Raw genomic sequence first — 19,212 nt, forward strand, 5'->3', positions numbered from 1 at the left:
TGAAAAAAAATCAAGCTCTTCTGCCTTCTCTCAGTGCCAACTAGAAGCAACCAATCAGAGCCAGGAGGCGGGTCTTAATGCTGTCAATCATGCCCATTTGCACACTATTGTTCCAAACCCCCAAACTCCTCTTGATTTCTGCTATGATACAACTTCTCCTCACTAATAGAGCCTGTTATGAATGCTAAGGCTAATTAGCATAGCCATCGATGAACGCAGATGCACGATTTTCGTGTAACGACGACTTGTTTCTCCACCATTTGCACATTTAGTACCATATTCCCATGGATGGTTGACAGCGCTAAGATCCTCCTCCTGGCTCTGATTGGTTGTTTTTGTTCAGGAGCGGTAAACTTCAGATTTCTTCAGACGGGAGTAGGTGGAGCAGATCAATCGTAATTATATTGTCATAACACAGTGACAGTTTTAACAAATATGTCAGACATTTCTTTTAATAAAGTTACATATTGCAGCGTTTGGCCCCTTTTGGCAGCCTAGACGTCCATGATGGCATTTTTAAGAAACTTGCAACAAAGTTAAAGAACTGGAAAGTGACATCAAAAACGTTGACATTTTTGTTTCAATCTTCCAAATCTCGTTTGCTTCTTTTAACTTTTCTTTTGCATTTTTCTTTTGTTTTAGGGGGGGGAAAAAATATGTAGTTTGAACCCCCACAACATCTTGTAGTTGTTAGTTGCAGGCAGCCGTGCTTTTGTTGATTCAAAGCCGTTGGAGAAGTTATCTGCTGGCTGCGTTCAATGTTTATACACAGAAAAGCAGACTGTGTGCAGAGTCATTCACTGAGTAAAGAAGTCTTTTTCACTCTGCAGCTCGAGTTACTGAGGAAGAGGCTGGCTCCGGCTTAAAACAACCAGATCAATTGTGCATACATCTGTGCTTGTGTAAAAATGTGTGCGTGTGTGAGAAAGAGGTTTAGGGGCTCATAAAGCTCTTGGGCAAGTGGTTTTGACCCAGGTGCAGATTACTGTGTTTGACCTCTGACCCAGAGTGTGTGTGTGTTTGGTCATACGTGCGCAGGTGTCTGCTTGTAACCCTTCAATCCAATATGTTGCAATAGCATTTGTGTGTGTGTGTTGCCATAAGTGGCATAGGAGACAATAAACCCTGTTAGCGTTTCACCTCTCACCCTTTACTATTAAAGTGGAGAGAAAAAAGAGAAGCAAGGGGGGAAGGGAGACCAGAAAGAAGGGAGAAACGAGGCAAGGTGAGTTAGTTTTAACTGCATAATAATAGTAAAGCTAAAAATATGTTCAACCTCTAGAACATTTTCACATTCTATCCTGTTACATTTAGTGTCCCAAATTTGGATTTTATGTGTCAGACCAACACAAAGTAGTGAATAATTGTGAGGAGGAATAAAAACGATGCACACGTTTCTAAAATTTCACAGAAAAGATGGTTGTGAAGAATCCCATTTAGTTGCGATTACATCTTTTAGGTTATGTTTCTCACAGCTTTGCAAACCTACACACTAACGGTTTCATGTTCAAAAGATGAGATGAGGAAAATTCAGAAATATTCTGAATTTAATAACATTATGGGGTTGTTTTGAATCAGCTAGAAATTGGATGCCATTTAAGAAAAACTATTATATCCACAGATAAACAAATTTTTTTAGTCATAAACAGACATCTGTGTGATATTTACAAGTTAAACACTACTATAATACTTGGGATATACTGTATAATACAATACCCTTGCAGGAGGCAGTGTTGATTGTGGAATAGCATTGATTATATGGGCGTAAAGTTTAGGTGTTTTAGTCAGAATATGCTAAAACTGGCATCTTCTGCAACAATCAAATCTTCTTTATTTTGAATTCTCCTCCCCTCCCTGGTTAAATTCCTGATAACTCCAATAGAAAGCTTCCAACTTTTAAAACTCCAAGAATTTTGCTCAACTTTATCCAAACTTTTTTCCAAAATGGCTTCCCTTTTTTTTTCAGGCTTCCATAAAGGCCAGATTTATGACGTGTTATGATAGCAGAATCACTACGGTTGCTTTCTTGATTGATGCTCTTCTCATCCTGCCTTCTGTCTTGGTGAATTGCGACACTTCTTCCCTTTTCAGATGATAAATTGAACAAGGTTCTTAAAGCGTTGGACATGGCTTTAAGACCCAGTTGGACATGGCTTTAAGTTTATAGCAGAGAACTTTGAAGTTCTCTGCTATAAAAACATCTTATCCATCTTTTGTGTTGGTCCATTGCATAAAATCCTTAAAGGAACAAAATTAAACAAATCAAAGGGAGATGTGAGCAGGGGGGAAATGAGAGCGGACCAAAAATCAAGCAGATGGAGAAGGAGGAAGACGTTGGCTCCTCGTGACGCACGCGATATGTTCGTTATCGCTTCCTGCACCCGCTCGTCTCATCATGAACGTTCATACACACGTGTGACTCCATGTAGTCGGTAGGAGCCCGGCTCTCTCAGGAGCTGCAGCATGAGTCAGGAGGAAAAGTCCAACACTAATGTGGAAAAAAAGGCGGGTGGAGGGGCAAAAAAAAAACAAAAAAAAACACACACACAAAAAAAACCTTTCTGCAGATGGTCTTCATAGTTTACATTTTGTCTTCCTCTTTCAAGAATGTGTGTGTGTGTGCCTCAAAGTTCTCACGCACACTGTATTAGGGGCCAGCTGGGTTTGGCCTGGGCTCTCTACACATGAGCCTGATTATGACTCAGTATTGCATTACTGACATTCCTAAATAGATCTTTTTTTTTCTCCACTCCTCTTTCTCCCCCCCTCTTTGCAACTGTTTAGCTCTTCCTTGACCCTTTCAGTTTCGCCCCAAACCCGTGGAACGTTATCCGTTCGCCTCCGCATCCAATTAGTTCCCACTTCAAATTTTCTTTTTCCCTCTTTTTTTTTTTTTCTCTCTTCTCGTGAATGTTCAAGCTGTCGGTGTGCATTACACATGTTGCTATGGCCCTAACACTTCTGCCCAGTATTTCACATGCAGCTGAGGAGGAGGAGGAGGAGGAGGAAGAGGACAGGAGGCAAAGGGAGGGGCTAGAAATTGAAACCGTCAAGCCCGCTCAAAGGAAATGTCAGAAGATGCAGAAGAATAAGGGATGAGTCTCTCCGTCCTGCGATTGGCTCGGTAGTTTGAGCTCGTCTGCATGTGTGCTGGAGGAGTTGTGGGCGTGTCTTAAAAAGAGGGGGGAGAGATGGTGTGGCGCCATCAGTAAAAGGAGCTGACGGAGATAGTTTTTTGGACACAGGGGGGATCAGGTGGATGAAACACAACCCTGGAGATAAGAGAGTACGTGACAGGTAGCAGCTCCCTGGTTAAAAAAAAAAAAAAAATCCCACTCTGGGTTAATCCACTAGGAGGAGGAGGAGGAAAGGAGCGACTGCTCATACCGCTCCTCGCAGCTCAGCACAGGAACAACGGGCAGCCTCCTCCGTCTCTCATTTACTTTCGTCCTTCCTCTGTCACTTCCTCTTCTACCCCCCCCCCCCCCCCCCCCCCCCCCCTCCCTTACCTCTCCTGCATTCGGCTTGCCAATCTGTCCTTCCTTTCCTCTCTCTCTCTCCTCCCTCGCTCAGTCTCCCTCTCTCCCTTCCTGACTTCCTCCTCCCTCCCTCTGTGTCCCTCCGTGTCACTGGAGACCGTCTCAGTGTGAAAATGCCATCCTGCTCTCCAGACTGTTGCCTCTTACAGGCTGTGGAGGTAAGGGACCTCTGTGTGTGTGGGTGTTTGTTGAGTGTGTGTTTCTTCTCCAGTTTTCTTTTCTGAGGCTTGTGTCGGGCTTTCCAGAAGCGACCGAGTGTCGGTTTGGAAGCATGCTTTTTTTTTCTCTCTCTTGGTTTAGTGTTTTTAAAAGTTTTCTCAAACAAAAACTCATGAGTCATACATTAACTTATTTTGTTTTTCTTGTTGGGGGGGCATGTGGGAAGGGAGGAGGCAGTCTTTGGGCTTTTGCAGAGGGCAGAAAAAGTGCAGTGACGTTGTTTCGGATTTCAGAGTGAGCCTTTGTGTCGCTGTTCTTGCTCCTGGTGATGTTTTGTGTTTTTAGTTTTTAGTTTTTTTTCCCAGGCAGTTTACGTTTTAAATCCTTTTGAGTTATTTTATTTTTTTTAAACTTTGCAGAGCTTTCGTCCCGACTTCATTTTCCGCCCCCTCCCTCTCTCCTTCACTCCCTCCCTCTCTCCTCCTCCTCCCGTCCAGCCCCCTTGGCCATCACCGGTTTTTCTGTCTTGTTTCATGTCATCTAAAGCAGCGGTTTTTCAGTTGCAGAAAAATATTTCTGCTTCGACGAGGGGCAAAAAACACACAAGCACGCACACTTATATGAGGTTCTCCGGGCTTCGTGGCGTCATTTCTGTGGTTTGCAGACACTTTCTGATGTCGGTTCCCCCCTCGGTGAGAGAGAGTCCTGTGCGAGGGTTATCTGTGCAGCAGCGCACTCGAATGAGGGCAACATTACACCCGGTTTAAATGTCGCTTTGGGCACTGGGCTGGAATGGTTCAAAATGGCGCAACAATGGGAGGTTCTCCTGCTTTAAGCAGCTCCAAGTGGTGACATTTTTAACGACAAAATTCAACACGTTACAAACTCACCGACTTAGTTCAATCTCGAAGTGTGAGTATGGGATTTTTAAAAGAAGAGTCTTCTTTTTTCTGCATTTTTTTTTTGTGTGGACTCGTCCGAAGGTGCCCGTTTCTTGCACGTGGGATTTTTTTGCGGAGGTTCAGATGCGTATTTGTTGGTGTTGGACGAAGTTTGGTTGTGTTGTGAACAAAAAGGGCTGAACTGAAGGCGCAGGGGCAGGCCAGCCTTTCCTGGACGTCATCCTTCTGGGTTTTTTTTTTTTTTTTTTTTTTTTTAAAGCTCACTTCATGTTCGAGTGACAGAATCATGTGAACACAGCCTTTTTTAAGGGTGGACCTGGTCATGGAGGTAAATTTAGACACTGCTGTTTAATTATTATTTTCTCCGCATAATCTAATTCCTGGGAGCAACTCGGGACACACCGTGCACCACACTTTTTTTATTTATTTTTTTTCTTTTTCTCTTCTCTCTTCTCTCTCTCTCTCCTGCTCGGGGAAAACATGACCTCCACCGTTCTCGTTCTCATTTGTGCCGTGTGTCTCTTCAGATCGTGAAGGTTTGGAGCGAGGATGGCGCCGGCAAAGTGGTGGAGATTCCAGCCGACATGACGGCGAGAGACGTGTGTCAGCTGCTGGTCTACAAGAGCCACTGCGTGGACGACAACGCCTGGACGCTGGTGGAGCACCACCCCGTCCTCGGCCTCGGTAGGGGAACTCGTCCCGGCGTGGCTCTGACGCACCGAGGCGCCTATAGGGCAAATAGCAAATTTTTGCCTTTACAGAAGTCAAACTTTAATCCTTCCTTACATTTTACGTGGATTCAGATTATCGCGATCAGATTTAAAGCGATTTTCATTGTCTGGGATTGACGACGGCTACTTTTATCGGACTTAATGGTGAACAAAAGCTCGTTAAAACCATGTAAACCAGATTAAACAGGAATATTTTCCCGCTATAACCGTGTTTATTTGCCATCAACGGATCTCTTCTGTGCTTGTGGATCTTTTGGTGCCTCTGCAGAGGTAAATGGACTCCATCTGGGGTGTGCCGGAGTTTAGCAGGGGCTTTAGTGCTGCAAAGGAGTGATACCCTGAGATTTTAAATGAATGGCTGTATTGGAAACTCTGTATTTTATGTCTCCAAATGAAATCATATGTAACTATTTATAAAAAGATGCCGTGCTAGACCCACCTGTAACCTAATCCTCAACCTCCAAGCTCATTAGACGTGGTCTCACATGCTCCTCCTTTTGTTTTTTTTGTGTATTTTAGTGACTGTGCTGCATTTGCAACTAGAGCTGCACAATATGTTGAGTTGCAGTTGTGATCGCAATGTCAGTGTGTACAATATCACACTTTCAAAGGACTGCTTGGGTGCAGTATTGGACGGCGGGATAGGATTTCAGGTGCTTCTCTCCGATGATAAAATTGACAACATGGATGTTGTTGTTTTTTCTTCCACCTGATCTGCATCTTCGCGATCAAGATCACAAAGCCGAAGGAGATTGCTTGTCACATTTTAAATATGTTAAAGAGGGTAGTTGGAAAAATTTGCTTTAAGTGTATTTCGATTCTGCATACCAAGTGTTTTTGGTCCAGTTACAAGTAACTAACTTACAAGTAACTTTTCGGCAAGATATAGGAGCTGGTTTTAGGTGAATAATTCCTTAATGTTGATGAAAAAGTACTATTTTACTTATAAGACATTGTTCCCATCCAAGTGAAATAATCTACCAGCAAAACAAGTACGTTTATCAATATCAAGGAATTATTGATTTAAACAAGCTCCTATATCTCACTGAAAAGTTACTTGTAAGTTAGTTTTGTCTTATTTCAAGTGTACTAATATAATTCCACTAGAAACTAGACAAAAAATACTTGCCCAGATTTGTTTTTGCAGTGTGGGCGTCTCTAGAAAACGGTTTCCTTTCTAAAAGCTTCTTGCAGCTTTTGCTCCGTCTTCTAAACATCGTGCTAAAACTGAAAATGGCTAACTGAGTAAGAGAGGTGATGGTGGTTTGTCTGTGCATTTCAACCTTAAACCCTTGAAGTTGCAGATTGCAGTGTGGATGTGCATAATAAGCTTGTTTGGGCAGGGCGTTGAAGCCGGTGCTCCTTAAACGCGTCCCTAGCATGGGCTGAACGTGCGTACGCCTGCATCTCCTGACGAGGGAGGTGTGGCAGTTGCAGGATTATCCGTTTTCCATGTTCTACTTACAATCCCTGCACCCCCCCCCCCCAAAATAATTTACTCAAGAGGGGCTGGGAAGGGGAAAAGGAGAGAAGAAAGAGCCGCTTTTCCTCCTCACTTTTTTGCTGGGACTCCCTTTGAAGCTTTATTAATTTCTTTTTTTTTTTTTTTTCTTAACTGAATCTTTCTTTGTCCTCCTACCAGCATCGTATTTATAGAGTCAAAGAATCGCTTTGTGTGTTTTTCTGCTTGAGCTGTGTTTCTGGAAAAAAAAAAAAAAGTACACTGAAGAGATGGAATGTGAGTTGCAGAGAGCGAGGAAGAGGGGGGGGGAGAACGAAAGAGAGAGAGATGAAGAAAAAGCAGGAGACAGAAAGAAAGAGGAGGTGTTTAGGAGGTGTGGGTGGGGGGGAGAGGATTTGGAGAGGGCGAGAGGCCTGGACTTAAAGCGTCATACCAGAACCTCGACGGGCCAATGGCGGCTCACCGTCGGACGAGCCCCTAGCTGTCCCGGCCAATCAATCTCCCGTTAACCTTGCACAGGAAATTCCCCTGCTTGTAGCCAGCACGCTTGTGAGCGTGCACACAACCGGAGTCCAGACATTTCCACCCCTGACGCGCAGCCACAGATCTGTTTTTAGCACAAACGCCGACCACACTTTCACAAAAGAAATGTTAAAAATAAAACCTTTATTTTATTAAGGCTTGAGTGATTTCAACATGATTTTTTTAAAAATTAGCTGTAGGATAATGGTGTAACCTTTAACCTTTCGTTGTTCAGGAATAGTCGTAGACAGACAGAAGAAAGGAAAGCAGTGAGTGGGCAGGTCAGGCTCTTAATGTGTGCTTGTGTATTTGTGGCTTGTACTTTGCTTATGGCTTTGCTGCTCTCAGCAATCAGCCTAAATACATGACATCATCCTTTCTGCAAGGCCCCCCTCCTCATCCTCACTGCCTCCTCCTCCTCCTCCATCTCACACCACTTCTCCTCTCCACCTTCACCTCCTCCCCGCCTGCCTCACAGTGCCTCTGCTTTTTTTCACAGCCCCTCCTCATTCAACAACTCAGAACTCCCTCTCCCTCCCTCCTTCCTCCACCTTCACTTGTCTCATAGTAACAGGCAATTTTTCTTGCTGTGTCATTGTATGCAAGAGTTGAACTGGGGATGTGATGATAAATATAGAGGCAAAGCACCCCTGCTGGTGGCGTGAATGGAGGAAAAAAAAGACAGTTAATCTGAACACTGGTGCTCTGGGACTGGTGTGGCTAAGTCAGGTTAGCATTTCTGACTGGGTTTTACTGTATGGTGGGTTGTTGCCAGTGTTGTATAGTAACGAAGTAAAAATACTTCACTACTTTACTTAAGTATATTTTGGAGTACTTCATACTTTCCTGGAGTATGAAAATTTTTGATGACTTTCACTTTTACTTCACTATATTTCCGAACTTAATTGCGTACTTTTACTCCGATACATTTTCAATGTGTGGTTTAGTTACTCGTTACAAAAAAGCGAGAGAGAGAAACGCAAGTGTTTTGACCCCACCTACTGATTAGCAAGTAGCAAGTAGCTACCGAACAAAGTCCGTAGCCTGCTTGCCTGGGCTTGTTCATCACCACCAATAGGATACTTCTTCTTCTTCTTCTTTTCTATTATGGCGGATCACAAGCAACTTTAAGGTGCATACCGCCACCTACTGTACATGAGTGTGTAGAAGCATTACTTCATATCTATTAAATTCTACTTTTTAATTTTGTATTCTTAAGATAAATAAACAATGCTTTCCTTAATTTGTGAATATCTGTTATGTTTCCTTCATTTCCTAATATACCTTTAAGATTCCATTCATGCCCCATATTTCTAACTATTCTCTTTAATTCTTCCCTTTCGAGTTCATTTGACTTACAGTTCATCAATATGTGTTCTACATTTTCTTTCTCTCCATATCTCTCACATTTATCATTATTTTTCCTCCCTATTTTATAAAGCATGTCATTTAAGTAGGTATGACCTACTCTTAATCTACTAATTATTATTTCTTCTCTTCTGTTTCGTTCATTAATGCTTCGAATTCAAACTGACTTTTGTACTTCATATAATCTTCTTCCTTTCTTATCTTCATTCCACATTTTTTGCCATTTCTTGATTTCTTTACTTTTAATTAGGATACACCTGTTTCGCTTCTCCCATTAAACACAAAGCAAGTCTCGCAATCAGTAGCAGTCACATGGAAATTCTATCTTACAAAAACTCCCCGTCCAACTTGAAGAAACACATCGAGGTAACTTCTTATGAAATGGTTATAATCCTCCTGTTTCAGTAACTATAGCTTGGTCACTAGACACTACTGTATTGTGAAATCTTGACCATAAATGAACTTTGTTTGGCATTGTTTCAGTTCCACACGTGGTGTATTTAGCTTAGGCCTAATGTTGACTGTAGCAGGCTACCTAGACTCCTCTGTTCAAGGGGGGACAGAAGCCATAGCGATAGCAATTTAGACTAAATTTAACGAATATAGGAAAGGCATGCAAGTTCAAAACCAGGTTTACAGATGCCAATAAGCTGCATTTCCCTCCCAATTCTTTTTTTCTTTTGCATAATGACCAGTTGTGTGCACCACCTACTGACTGTAGCATTGACTGATTCACTGATTTGTGAAGTAGAGTAATCGTAACAGCTCTTTTTCTTCATGTTGGCCGCATTTTCTGTACTATTTATTTTTCTCATTTTCAGCACTGACCTTACTTGAAGGGAAAACTTAAGGCTTACAAAAACTTTGTATTTTCTGTCCTGGAGGGTATACTAAGAAGCTGGTTCTGTTGTAAAGCAGGTTAAGTTAACCTTGTGCTATTGGTAAAGCACCTAATTTTCTTAACTAAATGATGCCTGCAGGTATATCTATTAGCAGGTTTAATTTTGCCTGCACTTGGTTGTGTACATTATTTTAAGTGTATTTGACAAGTTTACCAAAATATAAAAAATGTCATTCAAACTGCATTTGCTTTGTTTTACTTTTTACTTGTACTTTTCATTACATTACTTGAGTACATCCATTTTTACAGTAATTTCCATACTTAAGTACAAGAAGTTTCAAATACTTTAAGACTTTTACTCAAGTAACATTTCAGTCAGTGACTTCGACTTTTACCAAAGTCATATTTTGGAGAGGTACTTGTACTTTTACTTGACTCTGAGATTTCAGTACTTTATACAACACTGGTTGTTGCGAATGGGTGTCTGCTTGAGGGGATGTCAACGCATGTTCTGTCGAAATTTGACACATTTTTGTAATGCGTTCAAAATTGGCCTTAGTTGATAAATTTGTGGGTAAAAACGCTACATTTCTGATAAAATGGCAACGTGTGACATCAGGAGAAGGAAGTATAGGAGTGGAACTAAATTGCTTTGCAAAAGTATTAGTAGGCTTTGAATATGTTCCCATTTTGTTATAATACAACTACACAATGTTGCACATTTTAGTAAAGGTTTAGTCAAATGTATTTTTCTCCCAACTTTTGTCACAATTTCAGTAATGAGTAATAATTTTAGTTTTAGGCCCTGAAACTAACAGTATTTGCGGATGTTGATTGGGAAGACACCTTCAGCCAGCTGTAGTTGTCATGCCAGGCCGCTAGATGGCGCTGTGACTTTAGCATGCGCTCTTTAGCTTTAGCTTCCACCTCTCTAGCTTCACCGTCTCAGTCTCCTATGGAGGAAGTCCTCATTTAGCACATATATGTCTCATCAGAAACTGTGCTAATCTGAACAGGTATAAGTAGTACGACACCGTACAAAGTTGCCCGCCGTTATTTTTGTTGCCATCTGACCCTGAATGTACAGACTAAACCCTGCAGCCGTGCGTTCTGCGCATGTGCGCAGAAACGAGAGGCTGGATGGCAACAAAAACATGTTTCGGCTTAACTGAAGAGCGGTTCCGTGTAAACGGGGCCTTAGTCGAGAATCTACTCGATTAAATTGATTGTAAATTTATCCAAGAGGCACGCTTTTTACGACCTCTTGGGTCTTTATGGAAAATAATTTCTTGAAACCTTGCTGAAATATTTACTCTAGGGTGGAAGAAATAAAAGTTAATTTTACAACACCCAGAGGCACAAATTAATTGCTATTTTTCATTGCTTGTTATATAATGCAACTTTAATTACTTTTCCCTTTTTTCCCATTCTAAAATGGCCAAATCCTGGGCCAAATTCTGGTATTTAAGCACAGTACACACACAATTCATCAAATTAACAATGGTGGAAGCAATGCCAGTAGCACAGGAGTCTCAGCTTTCCAAGTTCACATGTATCATTTTAAAATGCACAATTGGAATATTAACATTGTTACAGTACATATCACTTCTGCTATCATACAATATAATCATTTCCCTTCTTTCCACTCTCATTGGATACCTTTCAAACTTTTCCCTCCTTCCCACTTGACTAAAACTTGTAACTATATTTAATCTCCCTGGACCATTTTTGCTGAATTTTTATTAGTTGGCGAAAAATTTCAAACAATGCTAATTCATCTTAGCATTAGTCATTCTGGCTTATTTTTTGTTCAGTTCTTCTTGGCAAAAACTACCAAAGCCCTAAATTAACACAATAACCATTTGCATTTGTGTGTTTTCCTGGGATTTTTTATGATAGACCAAACAAAATGTGCCTGATTGTGAAGTGGGAGGGAAATTTATATGTTTTTTTTTAAATGAGAATTTTAAGTTAATGTAGGAGTAAATTTACTGAAGGAGAGATATGCCAATAGACAAATAGGGGACACAGCAAATATGTGCAAGGTGTTCTGGCTAGATGGGACCAAAATTAAGCCTCCTGCTCCACATGACAGAATCTGCACCAGAAAACTTAGCACTGCATATAATTAAACACATATCTGGAACAAACTTACGCAAAATTGTAAAACAGTCGAAACACTGAGTTCCTTTTGGATTAAAAACACACCTGCTTAGAGGTGCTTTTGCATCGTAATAAATGAAACACTAACCAACATTTTGATGTGTGATAATGACACTTGGTAACATTTTAGATTTCAATAGTTGATTTTTGTGTTTTTATGATGTAAAGCACTTTGAACTGCCTTGTTGCTGAAATGTGCTATGCGAATAAAATCTGATTTGATTTTGATATAACGGCGCCAAACGGGGGACATTATTTCCATCTACATATCCGACTAAAACGTTCCACATAAGAATTTAACATTAGAAGTTATAAGACCATATGAGTGTTGCTGCTACACGTGAAATTGGTTTCAAGGACGAGGTTTTTCTCACCGATGCGTGACACGGTACTAACTCTGCCCATCTGCTTTTGTTCTCACAGAAAGGTGTGTGGAGGACCACGAACTGGTGGTTCAGGTGCAGGCCTCCATGAGCAGCGACAGTAAATTCCTCTTCAGGAAGAACTATGCCAAATATGAATTCTTCAGGAACCCCCTCGTGAGTTTCTCGCATCCCTGATTTTACCTCTCCGTGACTTCTTGTTCTTAGCACACAGCTCCTTTCTCACAAACACACGCACACACACACACACACACACACACTGCAGAGTCCTTCCAGTTATTATTTTTCCCCCTTGATTGTTTTGGGAATACACAGCTAAGGGTTAAATATATTGTGTTCACCTTAAATGTAACAAGACGATCACATTTTTACATTTTGTTTTCTCCTTGACTCTGTCTAGAGCAGTGGTTCCCAAAGTGTGGGGCGCCCCCCCTAAAGGGGGCGCAATGCCATTGCAGGGGGGCGCAGTGCGGGAAGCGGTATGGATGAATGAAAAAAAAACAAACAGTTACACAAAAGTGTTTCACTGTAAAGATGGTTTGTAGTTTGTTTTGTTGCAACCTGAAGTGTGAAATAAACTTCAGTGGAGTTTGAAAACAAAATATGTGTATAGGTTTATGTCTGGTTGAACGATGTGTGTGCCCAGTTGATTTTTTTACTCTTTTTTCTGGGGGATTTTATTGTAATGCTTAGGGGGGCCCATAAAATCTTTGGAAGCCACTGGTCTAGAGGAACTGAATCTGCTCTGTGAACCTGTGTTTTAGCACATGCTGCGTCTATCATGTTACAAGTACATTGACTATAAATCAATGCTCACATGCTGGTGTTTGATGTAATGTTTCACCATCTTTAGGTCAGTATGTCAGGAGGCAAACAGTTGACTAGCAGTAAACATTTAGCTATCATTTAGACACTTTGAGCTGGTGCAAAGATTTCCTCATGCTGCCTGCAAACGGAGCATTTCTGTGGTTTATCCACTGCTGTGAAGGTCCAGTCCACACATTAATCTTCTTTTACTTACTGTGGAAGTTCTGTTTTTAAATTTGAAATACTAATAATGTGATTTTTTTCTTCTAAAGAGGAATACATTTTTCGTACTTTTACTTAAAGTACTTCTCAAGTTTTTATTCAACTTTATTCAATAATGAAAAGTTTAAATAATTTCAAAAGTAATTAAAGTTGCATACTTATGTTAACCCATAAGGCTGTTTATTTCATGGAATACTTTAAAATAACTTGTCACTTAAAGTATTTGAGATGGAATATTCAGGAAAGAAACAAAATGGATAATATTTCTTAAACCAAACTTTCATTTTATGACTTAATTAATTGCACCGTATCCAACTTGGAGACGGTGCAAACTCAGTTCAGTTTGACAAATCAAAAATAGCTTCACACTAAAATGTATTAGAACAGCCAAGATGGGTTAGAGTAATGGGATTTATTGATTATACAGATCTGGCTGGGTATGTTTGGGAAATGAAACAAAAATTTTTAGGAGGTTAACTTATGGCTAAGGTTGGGAGCAGTTCTATTTTCTGGCTTTTTTTCCTCAATAAATACATTTTCATTTAAAACCATTTACCTTTATGGTTTTAAATAAAGGTAAAGGCCATTTACCTTTATTTAAAACCAGTTTCAAATGAAACCAGTTTTTTTCTTTTGCATTTACTCATGCAATCTTTGTCTGATACTAAAACCGGTTTGATCTGAAACATTTAATAAAAAAAAAAAAAAAAACTGCAAGTAAGCAAATATTTGTCCATTATATGCAAATATAAGGAAATAAAAATAAGTAAATGTCCAATAAAAGTGCCAATTTGCTAAGAGAAGGTGTGTAAGCATTGTTTAGCTGGAAGCTCGGGAATATTAACAACACAGTGACTCTGAAACATGTTAAGTTCCCACTGGATTTTCTCATGATGAACAAAACTACTCAACATATTAAAAGTAACTCTCTGCTGGCTCATTTAGGAGGTAAGCTGGGTGGATATTTGCTGCAAAGAAGTGGAAGCAAAAGAATCAGAGCTATTGAATAAGATCCAGTAAATCAAAGCTGCACGGTGTTTGTTAGCGATGCATTTAAAAAATTAGGAAAAAATTTAATAAGTAGGAAAAAATAATTTTCAAGCTTCTTTGTTTTTTTGTTAACTCAAGTATCGCGGCAGCTTGACATGCAGTTCTTCATGTCTCAGTAACCCGGTGCCAGCCAGCCGGGCAGCGTTAGCTACCCTGCATGGCATCTATCTTCTGGTGATGTAAACTCAGCTGGGGGCTCTCTGCAGCTGTATAGAATGACATTACTGCCGGGATGATTTAGGTGTGTGTCAGAGCCAGCAGGTGATCTCAGCCCTGTGGTAATGAGCACAGTAAAACAGCAGAGTGCTGGCTGCAGCCTGTCAATCACGCTAAGAGTGGCGCTGCTGGCTAAAGGGGATTACATCAGCGGGTGAGATCATACTGCATCTACTGCAAGGCTGGAGTGCCCTCTTTCACTTCCCACCACTTAGCGTTTGAGCCCTCGTGCCCATTACACACACACACACACACACACACACTCGCATAGATCTATTCTGTAAAAAGAGATGCTGTCCTCTCTTAGCTCTTGCATGCTCTAAGTGGTTTCAGGTGACTGTCTTTCTTTGTCCTTTTCTCTGACAGTCATTGTCAGCATGTTGGTTTGTGTCCTTCTTTCCCATCCAGAACTTTTTTCCAGAGCATATGGTGGCTTTGTGTCATGAGTCTGACGGTTCGATCCCTCAGTCACAGCTCTTACAGGTGAGAAAGTTACCTGCTAAGAAGTTAAAAACTAATTTAACGTCCTAAAGATTCGCTGTAAATTTCACTTGCGTCTCATCGGATGCACAGATTGCTTTGCGAAAGTATTCAGACCTCTTGAACGATTCTCATTTTGCCACGTTTCAAACCCAAACTCTTAAGAATTGTATGTTGTTTGTGGATTTAAGTGTCAGACCAGCACCAGGAAATGCATATTTGTGAAGAAGTGGCCAATTTATGAACAAAAGTGATGCGTGTCTGTAAATGCTGTAAGAATCTGAAAAGTGTTTCACACATTTGTATTTGTGTTGCAAATGGCTCAAGCTCTGTCAAATTTAATAAAAAAGCATCCGTGAGCATCTAATTTGAAGTCTTTCCATAAATTCTGAATTGAAAGTAGGCCTGGACTTTGACTAGGCCATTTTATCAGACTGCAAAAGCACAAAATTTAACAAAGTAATTTTGATCTGGTTTCTAGTTCAAATATCTTTGTACACTTGAAATAAGACAAAACTAAATTACAAGTAACTATACAAGATATAATAGCTTGTTTTAGATCAATAATTCCTTAATAATGATGAAAAAAGTTCCAAATATAAGTGAAATAATCTGTCAGTGGAACTTACCTAACTTATAATGTGAGAAAAATGTCTTCTACAACAAACTAGACCAAAAATACTTGGTACGATTTTGGGATTTTGCAGTGCAGAAATATGCAAGCATACGATTAAATATGATTTGATCTCTGGATTTGTGCTTAAGGTTGTTGACCTTTGCCCCCAGTTTCAAGTCTTTTACACTTTCCAAATTTTTTAGTGCAAATGTCTTGGCAAGACTTGGAAAAAAAAATTTCCTAAGTGAAACAATCTGCCAGTGGACCAAGTACTTGTTCATCAATATTAAGGAATTATTGATTTTAAACAAGCTGCTACGTCTTGCTGAAAAGTCACTTGTAAGTTAGTTTTGTCTTATTTCAAGATAAAATTGAAAAGTTACATTTTTGTGTTAAATTTGATGGCTGGAAGCAAACGCAACTTGTTACAGAATAGTTTCAACAAAAGCTTTTCTTGTCGCCACTCCTCCATTAGAGCCAGATTTGTGGAGTGCACAGCTAATGGACGGACTGTCGATACAATCTCTCATGTAAGATCTGAAAATGGTCAAGAGGTATAAACATTTTCGAAAGACTCTGTAAATGAGGAAGTTACAATCCTGACAGCACACCAGGCAAAAGGCATTTCAGGTTAAAAACCTGTGGAAATGAACGTAACAGTTATAGCAGAATTACTTCTGCTGTAGATCAGCAGCACAAAAAGAGCGCCAGGCTTGATAGGCATAGCTTTATGTTCTGCCAGTTGAAAAGTAAAATAAAAGTAGAATACATTGAGACAAAAATGGACAGGAGCCTTTATGAATAATTTTCTTCATTTAATCATGTACGTAATCCATCCGTACCGTTCTTGTTTGATGTGATTTTGCTTTTAATGTTTATTTTTAGAATTTTCTGAACTCCAGCAGCTGTCCTGAGATCCAGGGCTACCTGTATGTGAAGGAGCCAGGAAGAAAGTCCTGGAAGAAGCTCTACATGTTCCTGCGACGCTCAGGCCTTTATTACTCAACTAAAGGAACATCCAAGGTGAGAAACATGTTTTTTTTTCTCCTCAACTAATAAGATGGGGTACCAACTTTTTTATTTTTTCATTTATAGTCTATAATCTCTGTTTTCTTTCTGCCACTGTCCCACAGGAACCCAGACATCTGCAGCTGCTCTCAGATCTGGAGGACAGTAACATTTACACCATCATCACTGGGAGGAAGCTGCACAACGCCCCTGCAGACTTCCAGTTCTGCATTAAGGTACACCCTGCGTGTTTTCTGCCATCTTAAGCGACTTCTCCATGAGAGAACAGAACTTTGTGTCGTTGGGTTTAGCGATCTGAGCCGTTTCTTCATCACAAAGACGTCCCAGTTTAGGCGCCAACTTGTGGTCTTTAATGCCACCTCTTCATTATAAGAGACTCTGCTCCCTCTTTGCTTGCAGGGTATCATGTGTGTATCTGTGTCAGAGGACACGAGGGTTAACGCCGCCCACCAGGGGGTTAAACATAGTCTCTGCTCCACGCGTTATCTGTGGTGGGTCACCTGCTGATCTGGGATAAGCCTAGTGGGATAAGCTCTGGATGGTAGAGCAAGTCGCCCCCCTCTAAACCTTTCAGCTCTCTTTTACACTTGATGGGGGCTGGGGGATCCAAAGGTTGCTTTAAAAGAGGAAATATTTTCCTTTTTTCACCATTTAACTCCGTTTTTATTGGTCATGGATAATGAAAAACTATGAAAAGGCTGAAGATGTGTAAATAAATGCATCTTCAACACTTTCTAACCAAAATTCAGTGTAAGTACATTTATGTAGTTTGGACAAAAACAACATTTTAAGTAATAGATTTGTGCATTTCCCAAGTATCACCAAAGTGTCATGTTTTGTCACTAATAGATTATAAAAACAAAATACAAAAAGCAAAAGAAAACAATCGTGTTCGTTGGCTCTGATGTGTGGTTGGAAGATCTCGTTTCATTGGAAGCTCAGCCTGTCATAATAACATTTACTGGACAATAAATTGTCCCAGTAATTATTCAGATAAACAATAATGTTGTTGTTTTGAGGCCATTTTCAAGTCATTTAATGATAGTAACCGCAAAACAATGCAAGTTTGCTCTGCCAGAGACCAATAAACTTTAATTTTGCATAGAACATTTAATGCTGGATCTGGGAGACATCTTAAATGTCCAAAATAAAACGTAGCAACCAAAGGGAAATAAAAATCCCTCACAACTGAAACCATAAATAAAATAGACTATGAAGTCTCTGTAAACTCAATTGCCCTTCCAAAAATATCCTTCATCAGAAAGAAAATGATCAGGCTCCTTTTAATTTATCCTGTGATCAATTGGCTATTGGGACAGGCTTATTGGAAGTTCATTTTGTTCTCAAAAGTCAAAATTTCCTGGTTGGAAAAAAATCCACGGAAGCTCTCTGAAGTCCACTTTTCAGGTGGCAAAGATGGACGTTTTTCACCAACACCAACCAGTAAATCCAACATGGTTACCATGCATTTAAAAGAGCAATACTAGCTGCAGCGATGCATGTTTTTGGCTGGATGACCATGCAACCTTCACATTATAGGTTGTTTTAAGACAGTTGACTTGTTTTCCCTTTTTAAATAATTGAAACCAGCTAAAATATAACCAACGAGGTCCGAAGCTAACAAGTTCAAACATGCACACAACATAAAATCTCCTCTTTAACGAGCAGTTACACAATTTCACTGGTCATTTTTCAGGGCTCATTAAATATTAGTAATAAAACTATCAGTTGTTGCGTCCCACAGTATCTGTCTTTTTAAAGATACTGTTGGAAGCTTTTGAATTCTCCAGACTGAGATATTTCATAATAGCCGTTGTCAAAATCCCTGTTCCCTCTGAAGACACGTTGTTCAAATCGGGATCATTAAAGCGCGACCCCGGTGTTACGAAACATAACGGTTTGAATACTTTTGTGTGCCACGGAATCGGGGCTCGGCCGTGTTTGTGTTCCCAATGTGTTTCTCATTAATTTCAAGCCCCGCTGTGTCCTCTGCTTGGTTGACAGCCCAATAAAGCCAGGAGTGACTGTAAGGAGCTCAAGATGTTGTGCGCCGAGGACGAACAGAGCAGGACGTGTTGGATGACTGCCTTTCGACTGCTCAAAGTAACGACGACTCTTTTATTTGTTTTGGATTCGAGTCTGCGGCTCTAACAGCTGACTCCGTCTCCTCTGCCGTCTCCACAGTACGGGATTGTCCTGTACCAGAACTACAATGTGCCCCTGCAGAGGAAGGCTAACAACTCGTCTTTCTCTGGCCCCGTGGTGAGCATCTCCTCTCTGCCGTCGTCCCATCACCACCCAGCTGTCACGTTTCCCTACTTGGCAAGAACCAGTGCATTGTGATCGAGGAAAAACAAAACCCTGGGCCACCAGAGCTAGTTGAAATATTTCTGGCCAAACATTTGTCACGTTGTGCTTGAGGGACAGAGGAGTGAAGGCGTAAAGGAAACATTTATTAAAATGTCACACAGTCACTTCACTGAATAAAAAAATTATTACCAGAGTTAGAAATAGAAATGAAAATAGAAACTGCATTTATTGTTCTGCAAAGAGGAAATTCAGGTGGAGCAACAGATATGAAATTACTCACAAAAGGTTTTTAAACAATGTATAAAAAGAACAAGATTAATAATGATATTATACTGTACAAATAAGTTGAAGTTTCAAACTGATGACTTGAACTATTTTGTATCTTTTTCATAGCTTGTACCTGCTGAGCCTG

At 40.3% G+C, this 19,212-nt stretch overlaps 1 protein-coding gene across 4 annotated transcripts in view; it reads left to right on the top strand.

The window, feature by feature from the left end:
- Window positions 1-19,212, top strand: part of LOC116731263 (growth factor receptor-bound protein 10-like) — a 56,959-nt gene that overhangs the window by 27,075 nt on the left and 10,672 nt on the right. For 2 of the 4 annotated variants that reach the window (XM_032580941.1, XM_032580940.1), the window contains exons 6-12: window positions 5,128-5,284; window positions 12,111-12,226; window positions 14,774-14,848; window positions 16,347-16,484; window positions 16,595-16,705; window positions 18,495-18,593; window positions 18,675-18,752. In XM_032580941.1, the coding sequence (XP_032436832.1) occupies window positions 5,128-5,284; window positions 12,111-12,226; window positions 14,774-14,848; window positions 16,347-16,484; window positions 16,595-16,705; window positions 18,495-18,593; window positions 18,675-18,752 (774 nt within the window). Of the gene's footprint in view, window positions 1-3,097; window positions 3,698-4,843; window positions 4,929-5,127; window positions 5,285-12,110; window positions 12,227-14,773; window positions 14,849-16,346; window positions 16,485-16,594; window positions 16,706-18,494; window positions 18,594-18,674; window positions 18,753-19,212 lie in introns of those variants that run through there. The other 2 variants (XM_032580942.1, XM_032580943.1) reach the window with 2 other exon arrangements.

The sequence above is a fragment of the Xiphophorus hellerii genome, chromosome 13, assembly GCF_003331165.1.
Source record: "Xiphophorus hellerii strain 12219 chromosome 13, Xiphophorus_hellerii-4.1, whole genome shotgun sequence".
NCBI lineage: Eukaryota > Metazoa > Chordata > Actinopteri > Cyprinodontiformes > Poeciliidae > Xiphophorus > Xiphophorus hellerii.